Raw genomic sequence first — 26,456 nt, 5'->3', positions numbered from 1 at the left:
TACATAAAGAAATATGTCGAAACCTTTTCCAGTTCAACTAATAAATATAATAAATATAATAAATAAATAAATAAATCATAAACGTATGTGCTAGCCAACACACATTATAGAGTCCACACTCAATATTCTGATAATCTTAACTTTTTCCCGATTTCTTTGATGGAGAATCCACTGTTATGTCTATTCAAGAATGGAGGTTCAGGACTTGGCCCTCTAGACTTTATATCGTCATCACCCATATCGAAATAGCCGTAGCCTCCCAACAAGTTGGATAAACCATTGTATGCAGCAGGTTTGGGATTCTCAATATAAATTGGAGTACTGGCAGGAGAATGAGTGTGCTTGGTCTCTACTGGGGAAGATAAAAACTCATTTGTGGGACTGTTAACCTCTTTAAAGATTCGATAAATTTCGTTCAAATATGATTCCAAAGTGGCCAAGAATCTGGATGTTTGCCTATGTTTAGAGGAGGCACAAATAGATACGGAATCATCCTTGATAATGTAACCAATTCCAAATCCATTAGCACTAACAGGCCCAAAACCAAACAACCTCAACGAAGGATTTCCACAGTTTGAAGTAGATAAAATAGTGTTGTTCAATTTGTCCCAGCCAGAGTCAGCAAAAAGCGAAGGGATTTCTTGTAAACTGGACTTATCTGGCCCTGTGAACTGAATTTCGTTACCAAGAGTACGGTCTGAGTTGCTATCATCATTCTCATTGGCTTCATTGGCTTCATCTTCGATATAGCGTTTCCAAATACAGAACAAAGCAAACAAGTGTCTGTCAACCCCTTCTCCATTGGAGGCTAGCCGTGTTTGCTTGGAATGAGACTGACATGCAATAGAAAGAAATTCCAACTTGGTCTTATTAGGAACAGAAGAGTCAAAAAACTTCCTCACAAAAAGGTTTGATTCCTGGCTCACGGGCCTGATAGCTTCAGTTCTACCGTGTAAGAACTGTTTGGTCATTGCTGGTTCATAAGTACATTCAACTTTCCCATACAAAGCATAGTATGTTGCTTGAAAAGCCATTTGGATGAAAGCATCAGGAGAAAACTTCATGTTTTTGATAGTAGAAGAACCATAGTTCTTGAACTCCAAATGTTTGAACTCATTTTGATTGATTAAATCACTCAATCTTGTTTCGGCAAACCTCAAGGCTAACGATAAGTCAGGAGTTAAATCCCATTCCAACTTTCGAGGAATAGTAATCAAGTTTTCAGAATTGTCGATACTAGCTTTCTTGCCCTCATCACCCCATAAGTTCGGAGAATTGGCGTTGATTTGATGAGCAAATGACAAAATTGAGTCGGTGTAAATATCAGAAACAAACCTTAAGACAGTGTGGCCATCTACACCAGTATGCTCGAAATTGATACCAGCCTTACCATTTTGAGTAATGATGATTTGTAACTTATCGTACCATCTGTTCGTACAAGTACCTACCTGAACACCTCTATCCAATATCGACAACCCACATAACATGTTCTTGGCCAAGTCAGACAAGTCATATAATTTAATATCGTCCAAACACAAAATAAACAATGCCGAATCAATAATGGATAAGATTTCTCTGTTGGAAGAGTTATTGCTCAAGTTTGTGTTTCTCAACTTAGCCCAGACTCTTCTGTTTTCAGTAGTCAAAATCCCGAATGACGATTTGGCTACTGCGTCTGCGTTTGTGTCTAAAGAGTCTTTGATGATAGAATTGAAGTTAATGATCAAGTCGGATTCCGACAAAATCAAGTCGTTGTTGCCGTTCAATACATCAAACCAATAGAATTGAGACTTGGACAACACCACAATATGATTTGAATTTTGGTCACTTTGCATCACGCATCCTTCGTCGGTGGGAATTCTTGCTGACCCAAATAACTTGGAGTATTGATACATGTCCAAAACCTGATCATTTTTCAATCTGTCAGGAGGCAAGGTTTCGTTCTTCAATGCCCTAATGAACTTCAATGAAGACAATGTCAAAGATGCAGCTCTTTTAACTTGGGGGTTAATTGAATTTGATTCGTTGTTAAAAGGATCATCTTCCAAAAGGAAAAACGGGTTCAAGTTCAACACCACAGGAGAATCGTAGTTCAAGTATGAATCGTACCAGAACTGCTCAATATAGCTGTTTCTGTTCTTGCTATATTCACGGAGTTGCTCGTCAAGGTATTTCCCGGTCCCTGACTTCAAAAACTTGGCTACTGCCTCCATGGTTTTTTCATACTCTTTCTCAGTTTGAAGGGGCTTCAATACCCGCAAATAGTTGGTACATGTTTGATGTAAGTCGGGAATGGGTAACTTTTGTAATTGATCCTGATACTGATAGGTCATTCCAGTGGATGGTGGTGGAAAAACAAAACAGGGGGATCCGATTGGGTTTATAAATTGCGTCAGTAATGATCGCATTTAAACTCCGAGAGCCGCCAAAATGGAATGCAGGTGCGCATTCCAATGAGGCAATTTTTGTGGGGGCGAGATAGATTGTAAGGGATGAAGCCCTTACACCCTATGGGATATTTACGTGTATTGTGGGGACATATACCTACAATTGTAACTCCAGCTATTATATATATCAGGTGAGTGCCACGTATCTCGGGAAGTGGCAAAATCTCGTGTTGTATTTTTGACTCCGGTCAACTCTAATCTCCATATTATTTATCCAGGCGATATCCGCAATGGTCCAAAGGAACCATCAGATAAGGATAAACGGAACCACCTTATTTAATAAGCCGGAGCTCTCAGGTAACTACTGGTTCTATCGTGCATAAAGACTATATGTTGCCTGATTGGTCAAAGACATGTCCTTTGGTCGATTGAAGTATATTGATAGTCCCGCATTGAGTTTTCGGTGTTTGCCATAGTGCAAAAAAAAATCCTAATACCCATCAGCTTCACCAAACTTTCTCCAAAAGTCAGCCACACCGTGGATAGTGTCCCGTACCCGGTGAATAGCATTCATTGTGGTCTCAACTCCCGTCTCCTGGAACGTATGGCCCAAGCCTTCAAGTTGTTCAAGTACTCCGTATCCAAGCTCCTCACTGGTTAATGTGATGTTCTCAAGGAGCACGTAATTCGGGAGAAGTTGATGATGCAAACGAGGGTTAGCTATGGCCAGAAGGAGGTCTGAATTGAAATTGAACACTCGCATTATTGCTTGTAAAACAGCAGTGGTGATTCGTGAGCCTCCAGCGGCTCCAACGAGGAAAATAGGAATTCCATTCTCCATAATGATAGTGGGGGCAGCTGATGATAAAGGTCTATTATATGGTTGAACAGTGTTGAATTTCGAAGGCTGGAGCTGAAATGAGTTGTTGTAGGACTTGGTCAGAAAGTCATCCATCTCATTATTCAAGATAACTCCGGTTATGGGGTCATATACAATAGACCCAAACAACAAATTGACGGTGCTGGTCATTCCTACTCCATTATCCTGGTCGTCTAGGACTGAAAAATGTGTGGTTCCATGAGATTCGCTGGTCTGGAATAAAGGATCGTAGTGAGACCAATGGAAGGTTTGGGTGTCAAAGTACTTGTTGTCTCTGATATCTTCACTCCAACTATCTGAAGTATAGTTCAGTACAATTTCTTGATACTCTTCTGAGGTCCTGGTATCACCAAGGCGAGTTCTGGCAGATGCCATCCATTTCATGGTTTCTATGAATTTGTGGATTTGAAGATACAGAGCATCAGTAGCCTTTTGTAACTTCAGATATAGATTTAATCCGGCTATGAGCACGATTCCAGAACTTATACCACTGGTGGTGTACACTTCCAAGTCGCCAAATTTGTATGAAAGGGCATCTTCAACTTTGGTTTCATACAATGCAAAGTCTTTGGATGTAAATAGCCCACCCCATTTGTTATTTGCCTCAATTAAATGGGGTACAATTGGACCATTTGGGTCGTAGAAAATTGCCAGTGACCCGTTTTGAGCAACCAATTCCAAGGTCCTAGCTAAATTTTGCCTTTGAACCAATTGACCAACTTTCTTAAGACTTCCATCTTCGTTATAAATAAAGTCCCATGATTTGGCCAAATCAGGGATCTTGGTAAAGTACCGATCATGTAGTGCCTGAATTGTGACCTCGAGAGAGAGAGTACATTCAAAGCCATCTCTATTCAATCTAATAACTGGCTCAATCACTTCAGCCCAGGTCAAATTTCCGGATCCGTGGGTATGAAACAACACATCTAACCCCTTTAGCTCTCCGGGAATACCGTTGCTCAATCCTCCCACTACTGAAAGTACTGGGTTCTTTTCAAACATACTTGAGTATGCCATACCAGGGGCCATTTCACGGGCGTCGATGCTGAGCACTTTCTTGGTTGAGTTCAGTGAGCTGACAATGAATCCACCGCCACCAATACCAGAAGAACCAGAATTGATACTTCCAACACATAATGCAACAGTTACACTGGCATCGGCGGCATTTCCTCCTCTCAATAAGATCTCCTTACCCATAGTAGAACACAAATCAACGTCACTGCTGACCATAGCATGGCGCCCAATGTGGAGGTGATCTGTACTGGGATTCAAAGTAGGACATCTTGTGACCTCTGCATTGGCAAGTCGGATGTCATGAAGAAGCTCATGAAGGTTCTTATCGTCATAGCTGTATCTAGGGAAGATTAAGGATGTTTGAAAAACAACAAAAATTACCATCAATGTCATAATCCCGAGTACCCACGACCGGAGGGTTACTCTTCGAGATCCCTGCGGTATATTAGGGTGTTTTTCCCACATATAATAAAGGATATCTAGGTTTATCCTGAATTGCGTAAGCAGATAACGACTGAGCGATTTATCGCGCATCTGAAATCTCCTCTGTGAAAATGTTTCTGAAGCATGGACAAATGAAGGTAGCACTTAAATCAGTTATTTATAGGTGTCTAAGTGGTGTGGAATGTATTCAATATGTTAATATTTCCTATTGGTGACTTTTTGGAGGAATTTCGATTATTTTGAACCAATTGAATGGGTATTTCAGCAGTCTTTGTCTATAAAATGTTAAACTTGTACAAAATTTTAGTGTATTGAACAAATAACATTCAGTTTCATTCAATCTAGTCTCCTCATGTCACTCTTTTTCATTGCTGTTGTGTATTTGCAACAACATAATTCTTTTGCAGTCAGCCCTTCAGTGCGCGACTTCAAAATTGTCGCATCATAAACATCAATATCGCATCACTATCGCATCAAAACAGGTGGTGACAATGCAGTATTATGCGCTACCCTGGCTGCAAAAGGATATGCAACAAATATCGTCCTCCAAAACTGCCAGACCAGTTCCTGGGACTTCCTCCACTCGAATACGACCCATGACTGCCGAACTAGGACCGCAACTCCCTTCTTTCAATTTACCTAGGAGGTTGTTCAGATGGCTCTACTCGGTTTCTTTGATGATCTTAGTGACATTAATGCTCTTGCTCATTTCAGTTGTCCCCATTGATGTCATCGTCCAAACAACATCTGCTTCCTCCAGTGGTTTCAAACTTTTCATTGTCATCATTGTGTGTGTGCTCTTTCTTGTAGTAAGCTTTGTGCTATACTTTTCAAGAATTTTCCAACATCGGGTTGCAATGAATGACATTCCTTCTAAGTCGGTGTACGTTCTCGGGAAGAATGACTTACCCCGGCCACTTTATACTGTGCTTGAACAAAAGCTTCGAGAATGTCAAGAAATCAAAGTTAAGGCGGGTCCTTTGGCAAATAAGAACCAAGTGATCAACCACCCTGGCCTTTCTCCTCCCTCATATATCAACAGCAATGGAAAGCTACCTCCTAATTTGATGTACGATGATATAGTACGGAGTTTTGGAGATCGATTAAACTTCCATGACGGGTTCAAATCATCATTGAAATTACCCAAATCGTTTACGGTGGGGCAGATTTTGATTTTTATGGCCCAGAATTTGGTTGAAAAACACTACGTAAACCCTTCAGAGTTTGGTGATATCAACCGAGTGGTGCGGTTGTATGAACAATTTCGATTCGGTAAAGAATTGATTGAAGAAAGAGAAATGGTAGAATTCATGGTTGGATTTGAACGTTTAGGAGACATTTTCTACAAATATTACGGACCGTTCTCCGGGGTCAGAAGAAGCAAACCCAACTATCATCAAGATGATGACATTGGTGTCATGGACTACGATTCAGACAGAGAGGCATATAGCTACGCTTACTCGGATACAGAGTCTGAGTTCGAACTTCCTCGCCCTAGACCTGCCCGCTATTCCTATTCAAGCCAGGCCCAGACGCGGTCAAATTTGGTGGGGCCCTCAGAATCTACAGAAACAGTAGGGTCCGTCATAAGAAGAAAATTTTCAAGTGTCAGTCATGGGTCGCTCTTAAGACATCATACATCAAGCTCGGATAGTAAAAGCTCTGTGATTAAACACAAATTGGATATTAGTAAAGACATTGGCAGGTCCAGGTCTTCTTTCACTTCTGGCCTACATGAAGATACAGAGTCCGTTATAGGCCCAAGCACCATTCGTAAACCCCGTCACTCCTTTGGAGATTATACTTTGGACGTCAGTGGCTCTGCGACTGGAACTGAACCTTCAGAACCAATCCAGAACCCCCCACCTTTCCAATTCAAGTTATCTCCTCCTATTCCTGACTCATCTACTAGATCCCGCCTGCCATCACCCGGAAGAGTTCTTGACTTGGAATTTCATCGACTGAGATCCCCCAAACGGCTGAGGTCTCCTAGACGGAAAATCAAACTTCTGCTTTCCAGCTCTCTGGATGATGACGACATAGACAATGATGAAGAGTAAGAGTAAAGTGACGATGACTGATAGGAGTGGCCCATTCATCAAGTACTACATATCAAGTATTCAAATTCCCGAGGGTTCCCTCCCCCTTCCAAACTTTCATTAGCATTATAGACATTAATACAGTAACCTTAATTACTGTTTTGGGGTAGCTACTCCATCGTGAATTTTATAGTACACCACCGTAGAATCATCATTAACAAGGGCAATGAGAATACTCTTAGGTCTCTGACCCGAGATTTTACCAATCTCTACAAACCAAGTATTTATCTGCTTGACCGAAAGATTTTTTTGGGAATCAACTGCCTGTGGAATAATCCATTGTTTGCCACCGTCCAACTCTAAATCTGTGGGATTGGTAGTGGATGGATTGTTTGGTGGTGCCGCATACAATATGTCAACAATTGATGGACCAGAACCAATGACGAAAGTCTGTACGTCTGACCATAAATTGTGGTACTCTAGATTCTGTTTCACCCGATGTCCTAGGGATCCAGATGACATCTGTATTCTGTTTCCGGTGTAGTACTTCAAACAAATTTGTCAGAGTTTGAAGGCTGCGATGAGGTGAAAAATCTGATGGGCCGCGTGCACGACCGGGGTTTGAACTGAAATAGTCACCTAAAAAGGGGCCAACCACCCATTCCGACATGCTTGAGGTTGCAGTGGTTAGACTTCGTGAATAACATGAAAGCGGGTGTGTCCGACAATGAAATTTTCTACCATAGGAAGGTAATCTAGAATACAACTCAACTGTCACATAGCAACTGAATCTAGACCGATATCCACTTAGATTTCCTAATATGGTTAAATGAATAGGATTTCCGATGGTATGAACATTGTACCGGCAACGCCTCTTTGTTAACCTGCATTCGAGACAGGCCGGAGGGACAGGCGAAATCTAAGATCTACCGGTACCCCGAATTGTGCCCCGAATTTCTTTTTCGCTAACGGTTAGGCATTCCCATTTGGTGGTCTAGGTTTTTTCGTAGCTTGGTTTAGCTCATAAGATTGCCTGTTGTGGGCATAGGCATTTTAGCATGCATGAATAGGAACCTTAGGTCTAGAACCGGATTTGGCACCAGAAAAAAATTTTCACCTTTGCAGCCAACAGTCAGAATGTCAAGGTATATAAAGGGTTTCAAGAGACCATGATATTTGACCTTTTCTTTAACAACGTTCATTCATTCCTTGCTTTGTCAGTGTTAGACTCTTAGTCCTTTCATTTTTTCATTCCTTTTATTTATCACATTCCTTATAAATCACACTCTTTATGTTGTTCACCCAAATCGCTACTTTATCATTGGCAGTTTTGACCGCTGCCGTTCCTGTTGAGAAAAGGTCTAACACTTGCAAATTTCCTACCGACCAAGGATTGATTGCCGTTACTCCAAGTAAAAGCAATGGTGGTTGGGCCATGTCCCCAGATCAAGAATGTACTGCTGGTTCTTACTGTCCTTACGCTTGTCCTGCTGGACAATTGATGGCTCAATGGGATCCATCTGCCACTGGATACTCTTATCCTTCTTCCATGAATGGAGGTATCAAGTGTGAAGCAGACGGAACTCTCACCAAGCCTATGAGCGATAACGATTACTGCCAAGATGGTGAAGGTACCTTGAAGGCCAAAAACACCGCCGATAAAGAAGTTGCTTTCTGTCAAACGGTTTTGCCAGGTAACGAAGCTATGCTCATTCCAACTAAAGTTAAAGCTTCCACCGAAAATGACTTGGCTGTCCCTGGTCCAAACTACTACGCTGGTACCGCCGCCCACTATTATGTCAACAGCCCAGGCTACTCTACCAAGGAAGCTTGTGTCTGGGGTGATTCCAGTGAACCTAAGGGTAATTGGGCTCCTTACGTTGCTGGTGCCAACATGGACGACTCAGGAAACACTTTTGTCAAGATTGGTTGGAACCCCAAGTATGTGGAAGATTTCAACAACAAGACTCCAAGTTTTGGTATTCGTATTACTTGTGAAGACGAATCCAAGTGTAATGGATTAAAGTGTGAAATTGACCCATCCAACTTCAACCAAATATCTGGATCTGGCTCTAACTCTTTGGGTGCCTCTTACTGTGTTGTCACTGTCCAAGACAAGGCCAACGCCAAGATCGAGGTTTTCTCCGCTTAGATGTATATAGATCATGGTTGTATTTTATGTATTGTAATGAAATTTTAGTTTTTTCGCAACCAGCTCGCGATTCGAGAAGTACAGGGCTTAGATGGCATGACGCTATTTCTGGTATTAGGAAGGTTCGCTATGAACTGTGGTAATGAGGGTGCTACCATCATTTAGGTGCCAGTTTTCTATAGGTAATAGGCATATGCACCAGTTTCAACCCTTTGGTAGTGAATTCGGTGCCCTCTTGATCACAAGAAGGCAGCTGGACGCATCCGCATTTTGAGATTTCCTGTAGGTGATTCAATCTAAAAGCTTAAATATCCATCCAATTTTTAACTGTTGTTGGTAAATTACAACACCATGAGCACAGTATCTAAGCCTCGGCCGTTGAAGGTGTATGGAAGAGCTCATTATGCTTGTACACATTGTAAATCATCAAAGACCAAATGCTCCGGTGGTCATCCTTGCTCCAACTGTAAGAACCTCAACCGGGCCGAGAGTTGTATTTACCCTACAAGAGATCGAAAAATCGTCATAATGGAGAGTGATCTCAACAAGCTCCATGATCAAGTTAAGTATTGGGAAACCGTATTTTCAGGGGGCACCACAGGAGGTCAAAGGCCCGACTCATTTGCAGATATTGAGCCAAGCAGAGCAAACAATATTATCCAAGAACGGTTGAATGAGGAAACAAAGGAGTTTTTGTTCAATAGTCAGGGTCTAGAAGACTACCTTGTATCTGATGATGCCAATGAGACCATCAAGTGGAAACTACTCACTTTTATAAGTGAACGAATTCCTTCAAGAGATGTCACCCAACGTCTCATTCATACAGTTGTTGATAATTATGCCAACGAATTCTACTTAGTGGATCAGACTGCTTATCCGGAAATTGTGGATAATGTCTATATGTTGCTTGATGCCATCAATAACAAACAAGAAACAATTGCACGTCGCCTTAATTCCAAGGTCAAGCGCTATCATTTATGCTATTTCTTCAGCTTGATAGCCTATGGTGAACAAATTTCAAATCTGATAACATCACACGATGCAATTCCTGGAATGCAATTTTACATGTTGGGCTCGGAGTTACTCAACTTGACCCATGAGGTTGTCGGTTTTGAGTTCATTCAAGCCTCCATTTTATTGGCATTATATTCAGCCAACTTAAATCGTTATAACACAGTTTATAACTACTTTGGGGTAGCAATTAGATCGGCCATTTCTCAAGGGTTCCACCGCCAACCTACCCATTCACTATCTACTGATCCTGACTTGTTGGTCCGCAATGAGAAACTGAAAAGACTCTGGTGGACAGTTTATGTCACTGATGCTACTTGGACAGCAAAATTGAATCTTCCATCACAGATTGATTATAGTGAAACGGATGTCGATTTACCTGGTGAGAATTCTATTGATCTTGCCGATGGGTTTGAACTTAACCTTTTGGATGTCAATGTTCAGTTAGCCAAGCATATTTCCAAATCGGTCGAAAAAATATATGGTGCCAATATGAGAACATTTTCAGTAAATTATATTAATACCGACCAGTTCACCCGGAAAACACAGATTCAAAGTGTTATGACTTGCTTCAAGGAAGTCGTCAAAGACTTTGAAGTACCTTACTTGTTCCAGTACAAAAACTGTAATGTTATTGAACAGTTGGGACGTAAATTGGTCAATCTATTCTTGCGGTTTAATCTATTAATTGCTATGATTTCCAAGCCGTTGATTCTGTTGATTTTTAACACTTCCCATACAAGTATCTTTGATGAGCCTGCAGAAGTAGAAATTATTGTCAATAGAGCCATCGCTTCCTCAATTGCAAACATCAACCTTTTAATCAAACTTTACGAGGTTGATAGACTTTTTACAATTGGGTTTTTCGACAGTCAATATTTGTTCACTGGACTCCTAATTATCATTATGTCATCCATTACGGACCGGCATTGCCTTGAAATTGTCAACAAAGCTATTGCCTTGCTTAGGCACATGGCGAACAGTGGTAATATTAATGCTAAGAATGCTATGAAGAAGTTGGCACAGGTGAATGATTTTTTATCTAAAACCCCAGAAATAGACTTTTCCTTGAACTTAGATTTGGATATTCGTGATATGGTACCTGTTTCTAAGTCTTTTGATATTCAATCCCATTACTATAATCCCTATGAAGATTTTTCGTGTTCATCATTAGCAAATTTCAAGATTTATAAACCTACTCCCCCAATAATTGAAAGACCTGCTTCACTTCGAGTACAAATGCTTAACCCAAACACAGAGCTTAAAAACCATCAAATTCAATCACGTATAGAAGAATCGGCTGCCCTGGCTGGTGATGAAGAAGCCAATCCCCCGGCGTTTTTCGCCTCATCTGTTCCTGTAAATGAGTCGGTTGCTCCACCAAATATAAGAGAAAATGATTATGGACAATCAAACTCGTTCTACAATTATAATTATGATGAGCTTTCACCAGATGTTTTCACCAACAATAGAGTGTCTAATTTGAGTGGAGCATCACAAAATACTCTTCTCACCATGATGAACAATCTTCAGAGTCAAGACTACATAAATTTTTAAAACCCGATCCTGAAATTACGAAATTAACGTACAATAATGTATTATCCAACTTATTCTAATTCGCTCTCTGTTCTATGTCATAGCGTCATCAAAGTTGAACTGATCATTAGAGTTCAACTGTTGTTCAATCATCTCTGTCCAAGGACCGACAAAATCAAGACCCACATTCTTGTTAGTGATAAACCAGTCCATCACCTCACTATCCCCCATCAAATTTTGCAAAGGGGTTTCTGCTTCCATATCAACATTTGTAGTTGGATTTGATGTTTGAGGATTTGACGTTTGAAGGTTCACGGGTAGTTCTGATGTAATTCCTTCACCATCGAACCCTCTATATAGGTTCAAATCTGGTTGCACATAACTATCAGAAGGTCCTTTTGAGGTGGTCTTCATTTCAGAGCACAAATACATCAACACATTGGAGTATCTGGTACATAAATGTAACTCGTCGGGTGAACAGTCCCTCAAAGTAATCGCTGCTCTTTGAATACTAGTCATGATTTCGTCAACAGGAATCAACGAAAGTGATAAAATCATTGCATCAAAGTTTGTACTGTTGGCAACATTGGCTTCAGGTCCAGACGTCAGTTTTTTGTGGGCAGTAATTGTTAGATAGCATTTAACAATGAACGCCACAGCTCTTACTATACGAGTAACCCATCTTACTGGCATAAACCTAAGCATCTTCAATTTGTGAACTCTATGTGCTACTGCTAACATTTCGTTGGCAGCCAAAAATGCCTGCTCGATGTACTTTGCAGACTTGGATATTTCATCTAATTTCAAATTGACTCTTTGTCTACTGTTTTTACGCCCGGTGTTGTCAGGCTTTGAATCGGAAGATGAGGATAGTGCCAAAGAAAACACATACAACTTTGCATAATTGAACTCAAAGATAGAACACTCATGTTCAATGCAATCATATAACTCACGTGCCAATTTCGAGGTTTGGTCCAAGAGCAAGTTGGTATTGTTCAAGTTATATTGTCTGTAATTTGAAGGTTTCATGAGTCTTTTATACTTGTTTTCCCAGTTGTTGATGAGAGGGCTTATAATATTCAATACTGCCAAGTTTTGGCGTTGAGTGAGCAGACCAAGCTGAGCTTTATATCCATACAACGACTCATGACTTAAAGACATGATCTGTAAGAGTTCTATTTTTGCTCTCTGGCGGAAGCTGAATCGAATGGGCTCTCGGGACTTGCCCTTAATCTCCTCCTCAGTCATATTCTGGATCGTGTGGTCATAATCATAGTCGGTATCTTCATCTAAATCGTCCATGTTAACATCTTCATCTATTTCAAGCTCAGATAAGGAATGGCTGAGCATCAGTCGTCTACTAATGTTCATAACACTGTTTATTTCGCTGATATGAGTTGCCAAAAATGTTTTTGGACTTACTTCCATAAACCCCATATCCTGTGCTAAACGAACCGCAGAACCAATCAACATCCAAGCCATACGATAACTCCGGCGAACAGCTCCCAATCCAGCAAGGTTTTGATCTTGTCGGGGTCTTTCCTCCGCTTGGTTTTTGTCTTCAGGGCGATTGGCATAATCAGTCCATCTCCAATGGATAGCTCTGGGATTCCACTCGGTTAAGAGAAGAAATGCAAAAACAGTTCCCACGGATCTAGTGCTGGCTTCGGCCCACACAGTCTGGGAAATCAACCTCTGTACATATAACCATAACTTATCATGAATCTCAATGTTTCTAGGAACCCCATTTACATTTCCTGTTGTAGTGTTATTAGGATTAGCATCCAATGAGTGGTATCGAGAAGAAATAGTTAAAATGGCACAAAGAAGAATGGGATAACCAGCAAGTACTTGGGGTTTATGAAGAAAGTTGGGGATGTGAGGAAAGTATGGATGCATAGTGGTGAAGAATAAGTTGACAAGCATTTCTGCTTCGAACTCAGTCAAGAGCCCATTTTCTCCAATGTAATCGATACTCGAAAGCTTGTTTCCTCCCTTGGGCCGTATAGAAAATTCATCAGTGATAGGAATACTCAAGTAGTTTGACTGATCTTGAATATGCTTGGGAACCTTTATTTGAGACTCTTCATCATCAGCAATGAGTTTACGATACTTATTGTCAACGGGCTTATTGTGCATATCATCTTCAAGCTGCTGATGCCTCTTTCCTGCATCAATGTTGTCACGTTCATCAGCTTTTGCAATAGTTCCAGCAGCTTTAGCAAGGTACACCAAAGCACCTTCCATGGTTGAAAAATGGCCCTCTTCTTTTCTAGAAGATGGATCTCTGTATGTTGATGGTGATGGTTCTGGCCCATTGCTTTGTTGGCGTGATACGGTTTGTGGTATAGCCATATTATGGTTTAGAATATTCGACACCGAAGGAAGAGATGATGGAGGTTCATAAGCACCTGGACGCGAGTTCTTCTCCAACGAGTCTGATTTCAAAAACCGCTGCTGAGCAACTTGGACTTTGGTTCCTCCCCTCTTTGATTCCACAAACACACAGTCTTTACGTTCTCTGCGGCACCTAGCACACTTTCCTTCAACAGGATTATCCACGGACCCCAAATCACACTTCACCTTTCGGAGCCGGCAATTTAAGCAAGCCCGATAATTTCTTCTAAACTTGGTCTTTGACCTATCACTATCATCCTGTGGGCTTTGAGAGCTCCTACTGATGTCACTATATCCTTTTTCTGGTGAGTCCATTTTTGATGAGATAAATGCCGTCAATAGCCGTACCAGGATTTTTTTCCAGTCGCACATTCAAAAAACGCTCTGTTTCAAAAGGGTGTAAATACTTCTTATACAATAATCCTAGCAAAATACACTAAACTAAAGCTAACACATACTTATCTCTTACCCAATTGCAACTTTTTCACCAGCTCCTCCAAAGCTTTTAATTTGGCTTGCATCTCTTCCAAATCCAGGTTCAATCTGTATCTTTCGTTGACAATATTGGTTTCCCATTGTCTAAATCTTTGCTCTTCAGCTTTTACTTGCTCAGTAAAATACTTCTTTAATGCGTCTTCTTCTTCCTTGAACTTTGGGTTATGGAATCTTCTTGGTTTCTTGATCGATGACTTCTTGATAACCTCGCCATTCTCATTCACAATTTCGTCATTATTCTCATCATTGCCCAACTTGATACTTCTAAAGGTTTCAAAGTGTAATTCGTTGGTCGATAACACCAAATCCAACATATTAGTTCTCAACAATAAGGATCTTAACTTCTTGAAGTCACAGTGATTTTCATTTTCAACCTCGACAAAACCCCATGGATACTTTCTACCTTTAACAAAGTTACCCTTAGAAACTTCATATTCTTGTTCGGATCCAATAACAGCAAATGGCATAGCTTCAATCAATTGCTTGGAATGTTCAGCACTAGCTGGATCATCTAAATCCAATGGAGGAGTATAAATGTTGATATCCTGGGCCTCAATTATATCTCTTATTCTGCTCTTGAAATTGTCCAACTCAACAGGACTCATGGTATCACTCTTAGCAATAACTGGAATCAAGTTAACTCTGGTACTTAATCTCTTCATAATCTCAATATCCAAAGGCTTTAAACTGTGGCCAGTGGGTCTAATGAAATAAAGACAAGCATGAACTCTCAAATCCTTCTTTGCTTCTCTACTTGGTTGCTGTTCTTGCTTCATATAGTTTTCGTGCTGGTCGTCAATGAAATCAACAATGGGAGTCCAGCTATCGTGGTTGTTCACGTTCGATCCAAAACCAGGGGTGTCAATAACGTTCAATCTAATTTTGAAGTTCTTCTCTTCCAATACCGCTCTTATAATATCAATGTCCACAGTCTGGTGAGGGGTTGTGAATTTGTTATGCCTTTCATTAGGATCTAAATGAGGTTTTAAATTGGTTTGAAACAAAGTGTTAATAAAGGTGGTCTTTCCTAATCCACTTTCACCACAAACCATTAAGGTGAACGTGGCACCTTCATTAGAAATAATCTTATATCTTTGGTTAGGTAAGTTGGAAATTCCCACGAGCTCGACCATCTTAAGATTTAATCAATTAGTGCTATATGAACTAAGTTGGGATTTATTTCAACGTTGTTTATTTCGGGTTTGACGATTGACGCGTAAGAGAATTGGTTGGTGCACTAATTTTCAGGAGAGCATTCGCTGTTTTCATCTCAATGGAGGCGAGGTCAGTTACACTACTTCTACTGGACAATTTTCACCTTGATATATATTCAGGTTTCTAGCTTCTCAACAACTAATAAAACATAACAAACAATAAAAAGAAATAATTATATAGCATAATTTAGTTACAGAAGAAATGTACTAGTAAACAAACCAAAAAACTTGGGGCATTTACAAACACATTTATTCCTCATCATTCTTTAAATCTTGTTGTTGTTCTTCAGATTGAACTGGGGCTTCAGATAAGTCAGTCCACAAGGTTAAGTTATCCTTTAATAATTGCATAATCAAAGTAGAATCCTTGTAAGAATCTTCTGATAAAGTTTCCAAGTCAGCGACAGCATCGTCAAAAGCTTGCTTAGCCAAATGACAGGCTCTGTCAGGAGAATTTAAGATTTCATAGTAAAACACGGAGAAATTCAATGCTAAACCTAATCTGATTGGGTGGGTAGGAGACAATTCAGTAACAGCAACATCGCTGGCAGCCTTGTAACTTTCCAAGGATAAATCAGCAGCTTCCTTTCTCTTTTCACTGATGGTGAATTCAGCCAAGTAACGGTGGTAATCACCCTTCATCTTGTAATAGAAGACCTTAGATTCACCACTTTGAGCAGAATTGATCAAGTGGTTGGTTAACACATCCAAAATGTCTTCACAAATCTTGGACAATTCAGTTTCGATATTGCTTCTGTATTCTCTGATCAAGTTAACCTGGGACTTGTTACCCTTTGCTTCTTCCTTTTGTTCAATAGAACTTACAATTCTCCAACTGGCTCTTCTGGCTCCAATCACGTTCTTATAAGCAACTGATAATAAGTTTCTTTCTTCGACGGACAATTCTTGACCAGAACAAGCAACAGCCTTCATGTTTTCAACCATTTCTTCGTATCTTTCAGCTTGTTCAGCCAATTTGGCCAAGTATACGGAATCTTCACGAGAAGCAGACATTTTTACTTTTGAGGTTCTAGAAATCAATTGTTAGTAACAAGCCTTGGAAAAAGTCAACAACACTATGGAGAAAAAAAAAACACTTCCAACCCGCACCACTTTTTGGCACCTGCTTTGTTTTTGTGCTATATTTGATCAATGGCAAACGGTGCAAATACTGGGAGAACGACGCGTGTTCTCTGGGTGAACTGAGAACCAGTTAATATGATCATCACCACTAGAAAACAACTGACATATTCGATAAAAATAAGCCCAATACACGCATCACCCGAAAATATACATATTTGCCAACATTACCAGGACAATCAATTTAGCTCTGCATGTCTGTCAGAATCCACTTTCCACTACTATATAAGTTCATGAACTCGTGGTATTGGGTTTTTAGTGATTTGAAGTCGATAGATCACGAATTAACAAATGTAAACTCAAATAAATATCCATGGAACAAAGCAGAAATGACGAAGGACAATTGGCTGAACAAGCAATCAATCAAAACGACACGTAAAGAAATATTCTTCACGGTTATAGCAACGGGATGAAGTTAGCAATTCTCATAATATAATCACATACCTTAAAGAGTTTTATTCCAAATGACTTTAGGGAGTAACACCTTTAAAAAAATTCGTTGAAATTCCTCACAAAGTTTGGAAAATGAGTGAGCAAGATTCCATTTGGGAGGGACACGACAGGTGTGTACAGGCTGCGCATGTCATTTTGATGATCTCACGCTGCACGAGCAACCGCAATTAGACATTTTGTGTATTTATTACGAATACAAACATGAGAGACTTCTACTGGGTAAGGCATTGTCACTAGAAGCGAATTGTTCCTAGTATTCTTAAAAAAAATTGTACAGCATTTAATCAGTTTCCATTTTCACCTCCATTCTCAAGTCGCTCACCACGGCACCTGCTCTAACTGTTTTCAATTTAACCCCATATTTGTCTCCCAAGAGGCGAATTAATTGGTCAATGACAACGTTCTGTAACTGGTATGATGATTGGCAAAATACTGGGCCTTGAGAGCCTGTCAACTGCACAACCTCGTTATTAGCTTCATGGAGAACAACTGAAAAACTCTCGGTAGATTTCGTTGGAACAATGGATTCGTGTTTAATTAACTTCAAGGCGTTAACATCATTGAATCTGATACTGCTTTCTCCTAAAATGCTCTTGACTGGTAAATATTTCAAAATCTTAATTGGTTTACCATTGATTAAGTTGTGATTCAACACCTCACTAAGACCGAATTTGCTTTCAGTGAAGGACTTTTTAACAGCTTCGATTTCTTCTTCTGTATTGTCTTGGAGAGGAAACCTTTCAGAAAGAAAGCTCAACTTGAATGGGAAAACAGAAAATGCCTTGTCAATTTTACCTAACATGGATCTTGAGCTTTTAAGTTTCAAATGGTAATTTATAATAAAGTCTCTCACAAAGATATGTGGATCCATATTCATATTCAGGTCACTACTCTTGTTATTCAAACCCGTATACTTGTTGAGCTCTTCGGTGGTGACAAGACCTAACTCACTAAATTCATCGATGCTGGCAACTGTTACATTGACTTGGTAAACTTCTCCTGGAGCTACAAAAAACTCAGCCGGTTTAATGTTGGTGTTGGTAGTATCTTCGAGGCCCAATTTGCTTAAAATCAAAGCTTCTTGATCAGCTTCTGTCCATTTGATACCCTTGTATCCTTTTTCTTGGAGAAACTCGTTCTGTCCTGACAAAAATCTTCTAATTACTCTAATTTCACTACCAGGTACAACACGACAGTTGAATGCTTCTGCAATAGATTCCACCACCGTTTTCAAGAGTTTACTCGACACTTGTCTGCCGTAGTCGTTTTGAATTTCAACTGGGATTTTTTCTGGAACTAAGCTCAACCCGAGTAACGAGGTAACAACCTGCTTTATGTAATGGTTGGCGACGATAGCATCAGCCTTTGGACCCAATAATGGTCCAACCGGTTTCTTGCCAGCAGGATATATAACTAGGGTGTGGGACAGATCAGCAACATATCCATCAACACTTACACCTAAAGAAATTGTGATCACATCACCTTCTTTGAAGACTTCAATAGGATCATCCAATTCAGGGGAATAATTTGACAAGATTTCATTGACGTTGAAACAGGTAGGTTTGGATATATTATTTTCGCTTTTTGTGTATACTCTTTGTAATGCTTTGGCCATTAAAGAGTCAACCATTAAACAGATTTGGGAGATGGGCTTTATGGGCTGCGATTGTAAATGGTACATTTGGTTGATCAAATCGATGGCATAACTCATTCCAGTTTCAGCAATATGACCAGCAGTACGATACTTGTCTAAAACAATATCATCTACGACATTTTTCGTCTTCAAAAGACGATTTTCGTCATCTTTGTGCACAGCTAATTGATTCATAGTAGCTTGAATTTTTCACTTCATCTCATCGCTCTCGCTTTTTTTCTACTGTTTTTCTATACAAAATTGATTACACAAAATTGAGAAGATGTAATAAAAAATAGTTAGGGTAATTAAGTTATATTATAAACTCTATAATACAATGCAATATAATATAATAAAAGAGATCATAAGTCGGAGTTATCCAAGAAAAAGTAGTTTCCAGCTGCCTTTTGTTCCTTATCCATTTGGGAGTCCAACTTGTTGATTCTTGGTCTGAAAGAATTAGGATCCCTTCTGAATGTCACATTCAAGTTCTTCAAGAATCTGTTACAACCAGTCAATAACGACTCTGGGGCTTTGGCCAATGAGTTCTTGGATGGTTGTCCTTCAAACACAATAACTCTGTCAGCCAAGTAGGTAGCCATAATAAAATCATGCTCCACCACAAACGCTGTCTTTTTGGAGTGCAAAATAAATCGTCTGATAACCTTGGAACAAACAATTCTCTGTTCAGAATCCAAGTATGCAGATGGCTCGTCAATCAAATAGATGTCAGCGGGTACACCCAAGGCTAACACAATAGCCACTCTTTGTAATTCACCACCAGACAAAGTAGTCACTTCCTGATCGATAATATTATCTATTTTCAATGGCTTTACCACATCGGTTTGGAATTGTGGGTGCAAAAATGAGGCTCTGATCTTCTTGAAAAATAATTGACGAACAGTACCTGGGAATTTAGGAGCAATCTTTTGAGGTTTCAAACTAATGTTTAATTTGGGGATATCTTGGTTGTTATCTGGCTTTGTCAAACCGGCCAATAATTTACAAAAGGTGGTCTTACCAGTACCATTTTCACCCATCATAACGAGGATTTCCGAGTTGGTGAAATCACCTTCCTCCACTGTCAACTTGAAATCACCTTGACTTTTTTGCATTTTAGGATATTGTAAAGCCTGGGACTTGTCCAAGATCAATCCGTCAGCCGCATCGGCCAATCTAAACTGTAATGATTCACTTCTGAATTTCATGTTTTCAGTTGGAATGAAACCATCCAAAAAGATGTTGATTCCTTCTCTGACACTGTTTGGTAACGTTACCACCCCATAAACCGATGGGGCCCCATATAATATACACACAAAATCAGACAAATAATCCAACACCGACAAATCATGCTCCACACAGATGACATAAGTAGTAGTATCCAAGAGACTTCTGATGATTTCAGCAGCTCTCAATCTCTGTTTGACATCCAAGTAGGACGAAGGCTCATCAAACATATATACATTAGCTTGTTGAACACAAGTCATACCCAAAGCAAATCTTTGTAATTCACCACCTGACAAATTTTCCACTTCACGATTTAAAACACCGTTCAACTCAAGCACCTTCAAGATATACTCGTATTTGTCTTTTCTCTCCAATCTTGACTCAAGAATACCCAGTACTGTTTTAATGGGGGACTTAGCCAAAGCCCTGGGAATGTTATCCACGTATTGCGGCTTGATAATGGCCTTGATGTTGTCTTCCAAAACCTTTGTGAAGTAGTTTTGCAATTCAGAACCTCTGAAGTTCTTCAATATTTCTTGCCAGTCTGGGGGGTCGTCATATCTTCCCAAGTTAGGCTTTTGCTTACCAGCCAAAATCTTTAGAGCGGTAGATTTGCCAATACCATTGGTTCCCACTAAACCTAACACTTGACCTGGTCTAGGAGTTGGTAATCTGTGTAACTTGAAGGAGTTGGCAGAATACCTATGAGTGGTCTCAGCATCCAAATTTGTGGGCAAATTAATAATGTTAATGGCATCAAAAGGACATTTCTTCACGCAAATACCACATCCAATACACAAGTTTTCTGAGATGAAAGCAATTTTGGAAGTGGGTGTAACTTCAATACACAATTTTCCGGTCTTCACAACAGGACATCCTTTCCGACATTCTTGTCTACACTTCTTCGGTTTGCACTTGTCTGAGGAGATTATAGCGATTCTGGTATTTTTACTGCTCATGTTTAGTGTTTAGAAATTAACATAAAATTTTTTATTCATCTCAATCAATGAGGTTAAAAAAAATTATGATGTTCTGAAAACTGCTGCGACAGACCCGGGCTACATTTAAGTAGACTGTGCCATAATTTAGACGGCAAGTGCGCGTTGTTTGGTGCAAAGTGAGCGCGACTGTAGGTGTATGCCTCATACCCAATATTAGAAATGCTCTGAATCTTATTGGCTAGTGAGAATTTCAACCACCAAATTTGCCTGGTGTTTCCTTCCAAGTTGTACTCAGACATATGTGTAATCCACCGTATACATTTGGGTGAACTTTGGGTTAAATTTGGTTGTTTTTACCTGTTGTTTCACCGTTTTGGAATCTAGTGATTTCATTCGGTTCTTAGATAAAACCTGGTACCTGGACGACTCCACAGCATCATTTACTAAGTAGACCAGAAGCATGTATACCTCTCAAGGTACAAGGTAAAGTGAAGAGAACAACAAGAACGAGTAGCAAAGGTCTAGTGTAACTACTGTGCTTCTTTTATGGTTTCGATAGAATGCAACACTCTAATGATACAATAAATAGTAATCGCGAAAATCAGTAATAATGTGGTTATCGACTGAGACATTACCAATGTCCATAAACAGTTAATCCATGGGTATTAAAAGTATCTACAAACAAAGCTAAATATGCCAACCTAATACATAAACTGGTGACTTCTGGCTTATCGTCTAAACAAGAAGATATTCGTACTATTTATTACACACTAAGAATGATTGCAGTGATAAAGGATATCGGAATTATACAAACTGTTTTTTCGTGAGCTGCCCCAGTGCACACACTCGAACCCTACTAACAGCCCTCATGCATAAACCGATGCGTGTCAATGCATTGAAAGATTCATAAAGTGAGCCGACAGCTTGGAAAAAATTGGATTTCAAGTAACTTTAATTCCATGATCTCTTTTACTATCATCCTCTCATATATGCTTCTTGGATACCTTCTGTGCCCACCCAGGCACCTTTTCCGAATATATGCTGCTGTCCGATTATGCTCGCGCGAATTTTCCAGTGAGAAAAATTTTAAGTAAACTCAACCTCAACTAACTTGGATTGTTTTACTATTCAGGCTTTTTGACCCAAATTCGTTTACTTGAATTGCATTGTTTAACAACTATCGACTTGGCAAGGTAATTCTAGTATAAAATTGATTTTACAATGGCCAAACAATTCATTCCTAAAGAGGCAGAGCAGTTTCCTGAGTTGTACGGATTGAGAAGGTCTGGCCGTGATAGAAAACAGGCATTAGAGGGTATGGATATCGATAAGGATTCAGATGGCGATGAAGGCAACGGTGAGAATTATGATTACGGTATGGAAGATGGCTCTCTGGATGATGACGACGACGAAGACGGCGAATATGGTGGATCGTCCCGGAGAAAGACCAAGAAATCCAAATCGACTGCCAAATCAAAGAATACATCAACAAGGGGCTCAACAACTCCAAAATCGATCACAGTGCCTCTGTTTGAGTTACTGGAATCCGACTCTGATGGTGAATTCCAAATAAATCCAAACAAACCTAAGCCAAAAAGAAAAAGACGCCCTAAAGCCACTTCTCTGTCTGTCAGTACAAATGAAGTTCGGTTTTCTTCAAGAAATAGTAGATCCGTGAATTACGCAGTGGATGAAGAAGACAATGATGATCTTCTAGCATCAGGGGGTGAAGATGATTACGACGGTAATGCATATGAATATTATGACAATGAATCAACCGAACCTGAAGATGCTATTGATTCTGTAGTGAATCATAAGCTTAACGAAGATAATGCAGAAATCACAAATGAGCCCAAACTTGATTTCTTATTTTTGATCAAGTGGGTGGGCATATCTCATTTGCATAATACCTGGCATTCATACGCTGATTTAAAAACTTATAAAGGGTTTAGAAAAGTCGATAACTACATCAAACAATACGTGATAATGGTTGAAGAATTTAAAAATGACCCTTTCACTACGAAAGAAGACATTGAAAGCATGTATATTGAACAAGAACGGAGATTGGATGAACTCGAAGAGTACCGCCATGTTGATAGAATTGTTGACAGTAAAAGGTTTACTGACTCTGATGGACAGAGTAAATTACAATACTTTGTAAAGTGGAAGAGATTATACTATGATGGTAATACTTGGGAAGATGCTGAAGAGATTGCCAAGATCGCTCCTTCTCATGTGAATAAGTACCAAGCCCGACTCAACTCTAAGATCTTGCCAAACCTTTCGGCTAATTACCCTTCTTCTCAGCGCCCTCGGTTTGAGAAACTAGTAAAGCAACCAGTTTTCATTAAGAATGGTGAGTTGAGAGATTTCCAGCTCACGGGTCTTAATTGGATGGCCTTCCTTTGGTCTCGTAATGAAAATGGTATTTTGGCAGATGAAATGGGATTAGGTAAGACTGTTCAAACAGTTGCTTTCTTAAGCTGGTTGATCTACGCCAGAAGACAAAATGGGCCTCATATAATTGTTGTGCCACTATCAACCATGCCTGCTTGGCAAGAGACATTTGAAAAGTGGGCCCCTGACTTGAACTGCATTTACTATGTGGGGAATTCGGCTTCCAGACGAGTAATAAGAGACTACGAGTTCTATAACGACAACAACAAATTCAAATTCAACATCCTTTTAACCACATATGAGTATATTCTCAAGGATAGAATTGAATTAGGAGGTATTAAATGGCAGTTCTTAGCTGTTGATGAAGCTCATAGATTGAAGAACAGTGAAAGTTCTTTATATGAATCATTAATATCTTTCAAAGTCACGAATAGATTATTGATTACCGGTACTCCCTTACAAAATAATATCAAGGAATTGAGTGCATTGTGTAACTTTTTGATGCCTGGAAAGTTCGACATAGAGCAAGAAATTGACTTTGAAACTCCTAATGACGAACAGGAGCAATACATCAAAGACTTACAGAAGAGTATTATGCCATTTATCTTAAGAAGATTGAAAAAGGATGTTGAAAAGTCGTTACCTTCTAAGACAGAAAGAATTTTGAGAGTTGAATTATCTGATTTGCAAACTGAATACTACCGTAACATCATTACCAAGAATTATTCTGCTTTGAATACAGGGACTGGTGGCAAGAACAGTCAAATTAGCTTGTTGAATGTGATGAACGAATTAAAAAAGGCTTCAAATCATCCATATTTATTCGATGGAGTGGAAGACAAAGTTTTGAGAAATTATGGTTCTACTACAAGGGATCTGATTTTGAGAGGTATGATTATGTCTCTGGGAAAGATGGTTTTATTAGAACAGCTTTTGACGAGATTGAAGAAAGAAGGACATAGAGTATTAATCTTCTCCCAAATGGTAAGAATCTTGGATATCTTGGGAGACTACTTGTCCATCAAGGGTTACCAATTCCAAAGACTTGATGGTGGAGTTCCAAGTGCTCAACGAAAGATTTCCATTGATCATTTCAATGCTCCTGGGTCCAAAGATTTTATCTTTTTATTGAGTACAAGAGCTGGTGGTTTGGGTATCAATTTGATGACAGCAGATACTGTTATTATTTTTGATTCCGATTGGAATCCACAAGCTGATTTGCAGGCCATGGCCCGTGCTCATAGAATTGGTCAGACAAAGCATGTAAGTGTTTACAGATTTGTTAGTAAGGACACTGTTGAAGAAGAAATCTTAGAGAGGGCAAGAAAAAAGATGATATTGGAATATGCAATTATCTCTTTAGGAATCACGGACCCGAACAACACGAAGAAGAAGGGTGAAAACAACCCAAGTTCTAACGAGTTAAGTCAAATCTTAAAGTTTGGTGCTGGAAATATGTTCAAAGAAAACGATAACCAGAAGAAATTGGAAGAATTAAATTTGGACGAAGTTTTGGACAATGCTCAAGATCATGTAACTACGCCAGACTTAGGAGAATCTAATTTGGGCTCAGAAGAATTCTTAAGACAGTTTGAGGTGACAGATTATAAGGCTGACATAGAATGGGATGATATCATTCCTCAAGAAGAGTTAGAAAAATTGAAGAGTGAAGAAAAGAGAAAGGCAGACGATGAGTTCCTACAACAGCAAATTGAGTTGGTTTCCCGGAGAAGGGCAGCCTTTAAACAATTAACTGAACATGATGATATTGATGAAGAATCCGATGCTCCTAGTCACGACTTGAGTGAAAAGGAAGTTAGGGGTATTTATAGAGCTATCTTGAAATTGGGTGATTTGAGTGGTAAATGGGATCAATTGGTTGAAGAAGGAAGTATTTCCAATAAAAACCCCGTTCTCATCAAGAACGCATATAACGAGATCATCAATATTTCTAAAAAATTGGTTAAAGAGGAAGAAGCCAGAAGAGAAAAGGCCTTAAGCGAATTAGAACTGCAAGTGACCAACAGCAAGTTAAACGATGGTACTGCTTGGTGGATTGCAAAGAAGAAGGAGAAGAAGGCCGTTTTATTTGAATATCAAGGCGTCAAGAACATCAATGCCGAATTGGTATTGAATAGACCAAAAGATATGAAATTGCTCGACCAATTAATCTCAGAAGATGCCTCTAATTGGAGAATCCCTAAACAACCTAAACCTGTTAACTCATGGGACTGTGAGTGGACTATTGATGATGATTCCAAGGTATTAGTAGGTATTAAGAAGTTCGGCTATGGTTCTTGGCATCAAATCAGAGATGATCCTTTATTGGGGTTACAAAACAAGTTATTCCTTGACAAAGAAAAGATCGAAAAGATAGAAAAAAGTAAAGATGAGAATGGAAATGAAATTGAAAAGAAGGTTATGGTAAGCAGGGTTCCAGGGTCTGTTCATTTGGGGAGAAGAATCGATTACCTTTTCTCCTTATTATACAATACCAATGAAAGTAAAGACAATGGTCCTAAGCTTAAAGAAGTCAAAAAGGAAGCCAAACCAAAGAAGGAGGTAAAACCTAAAAAGAGAGTTAAATCAGAGTCCCCCGAAGTCAAAAAGAAGAGGAGAGTTGGTGAAGGAGATAAAGAAGGCTCAGCATCCACTTCCGGAAAGACTGATCATGCCAATGGTAGTAGCAATGGCGCCAAAAAACAAGTCTTTGAAGGTGCCAATAAAAAGAAGTCGATGAAGATAAAGCTGGAAAAACATGATTCTCATGCAGACGAAGACTTGGAATATGAAAGTATGGATGAAGCTAAATGTAAAAAGAGTTTAAAGCCAGTGTCTAAATCGTTGATGACTCTTCACAAGGGATCTAAGGGTATGGACAAACTGGTTTTCAAGAAGGTATTGAAGGCTGAGTTACTTAAGGTGGGCGACTTTATTGATGAAGCCTCCAAACAAGAACCTCAGAACCCTAAATTGAGCAAGCATTTGTGGAGTTACGCTTCATTATTTTGGCCCGTCAAGGTTCCTAGTGCTAAGATCAGGGAAATATATACCAGAATCAAGGAAGCTACGACTTCCTAGGATCGGGCAATTGTA

General features: G+C 39.6%; 10 protein-coding genes across 10 annotated transcripts; 4 read left to right on the top strand and 6 right to left on the bottom strand. All coding sequences in view use genetic code 12, as the record gives it.

Moving 5' to 3' along the window:
* Positions 1–119: 119 nt before the first annotated feature.
* Positions 120–2,333, bottom strand: YAT1 (carnitine O-acetyltransferase yat1; the record flags this gene model as incomplete). The annotated part of the gene is made up of 1 exon (XM_006689430.1): positions 120–2,333. One exon carries the CDS (start codon positions 2,331–2,333, stop codon positions 120–122), a length of 2,214 nt encoding a protein of 737 aa, XP_006689493.1.
* Positions 2,334–2,877: 544 nt separating this feature from the next.
* On the bottom strand, positions 2,878–4,497 carry PSN45_001961 (uncharacterized protein; the record flags this gene model as incomplete). The annotated part of the gene is made up of 1 exon (XM_006689431.2): positions 2,878–4,497. The coding sequence occupies one exon, from the start codon at positions 4,495–4,497 to the stop codon at positions 2,878–2,880; it is 1,620 nt and encodes a 539-aa protein (XP_006689494.2).
* A 1,085-nt stretch (positions 4,498–5,582) lies between these two features.
* On the top strand, positions 5,583–6,785 carry DLT1 (Defect at low temperature protein 1; the record flags this gene model as incomplete). Its single annotated transcript, XM_066157770.1, has 1 exon — positions 5,583–6,785. The coding sequence occupies one exon, from the start codon at positions 5,583–5,585 to the stop codon at positions 6,783–6,785; it is 1,203 nt and encodes a 400-aa protein (XP_066013867.1).
* A 1,270-nt stretch (positions 6,786–8,055) lies between these two features.
* On the top strand, positions 8,056–8,916 carry PSN45_001959 (uncharacterized protein; the record flags this gene model as incomplete). Its single annotated transcript, XM_006690229.1, has 1 exon — positions 8,056–8,916. One exon carries the CDS (start codon positions 8,056–8,058, stop codon positions 8,914–8,916), a length of 861 nt encoding a protein of 286 aa, XP_006690292.1.
* A 351-nt stretch (positions 8,917–9,267) lies between these two features.
* Positions 9,268–11,484, top strand: PSN45_001958 (uncharacterized protein; the record flags this gene model as incomplete). The annotated part of the gene is made up of 1 exon (XM_006689434.1): positions 9,268–11,484. One exon carries the CDS (start codon positions 9,268–9,270, stop codon positions 11,482–11,484), a length of 2,217 nt encoding a protein of 738 aa, XP_006689497.1.
* A 72-nt stretch (positions 11,485–11,556) lies between these two features.
* Positions 11,557–15,488, bottom strand: ARO80 (zinc finger transcriptional activator; the record flags this gene model as incomplete). The annotated part of the gene is made up of 2 exons (XM_006689435.2): positions 11,557–14,156; positions 14,330–15,488. The coding sequence occupies 2 exons, from the start codon at positions 15,486–15,488 to the stop codon at positions 11,557–11,559; spliced, it is 3,759 nt and encodes a 1,252-aa protein (XP_006689498.2).
* Positions 15,489–15,818: 330 nt separating this feature from the next.
* Positions 15,819–17,390, bottom strand: BMH1 (14-3-3 protein; the record flags this gene model as incomplete). Its single annotated transcript, XM_066157769.1, has 2 exons — positions 15,819–16,599; positions 17,311–17,390. The coding sequence occupies 2 exons, from the start codon at positions 17,388–17,390 to the stop codon at positions 15,819–15,821; spliced, it is 861 nt and encodes a 286-aa protein (XP_066013866.1).
* A 52-nt stretch (positions 17,391–17,442) lies between these two features.
* On the bottom strand, positions 17,443–18,990 carry ARX1 (putative metalloprotease arx1; the record flags this gene model as incomplete). The annotated part of the gene is made up of 1 exon (XM_006689439.2): positions 17,443–18,990. One exon carries the CDS (start codon positions 18,988–18,990, stop codon positions 17,443–17,445), a length of 1,548 nt encoding a protein of 515 aa, XP_006689502.1.
* A 167-nt stretch (positions 18,991–19,157) lies between these two features.
* RLI1 (Fe-S cluster-binding ribosome biosynthesis protein) lies at positions 19,158–20,981 on the bottom strand (the record flags this gene model as incomplete). The annotated part of the gene is made up of 1 exon (XM_006689440.2): positions 19,158–20,981. The coding sequence occupies one exon, from the start codon at positions 20,979–20,981 to the stop codon at positions 19,158–19,160; it is 1,824 nt and encodes a 607-aa protein (XP_006689503.2).
* Positions 20,982–22,184: 1,203 nt separating this feature from the next.
* On the top strand, positions 22,185–26,441 carry hrp3 (ATP-dependent DNA helicase Hrp3; the record flags this gene model as incomplete). Its single annotated transcript, XM_066157768.1, has 1 exon — positions 22,185–26,441. One exon carries the CDS (start codon positions 22,185–22,187, stop codon positions 26,439–26,441), a length of 4,257 nt encoding a protein of 1,418 aa, XP_066013865.1.
* Between the last annotated feature and the right edge of the window lie 15 nt (positions 26,442–26,456).

The sequence above is a fragment of the Yamadazyma tenuis genome, chromosome 2 (genome assembly GCF_029203305.1).
Source record: "Yamadazyma tenuis chromosome 2, complete sequence".
NCBI lineage: Eukaryota > Fungi > Ascomycota > Pichiomycetes > Serinales > Debaryomycetaceae > Yamadazyma > Yamadazyma tenuis.
This window is presented reverse-complemented; position numbering and strand designations above follow the sequence as displayed.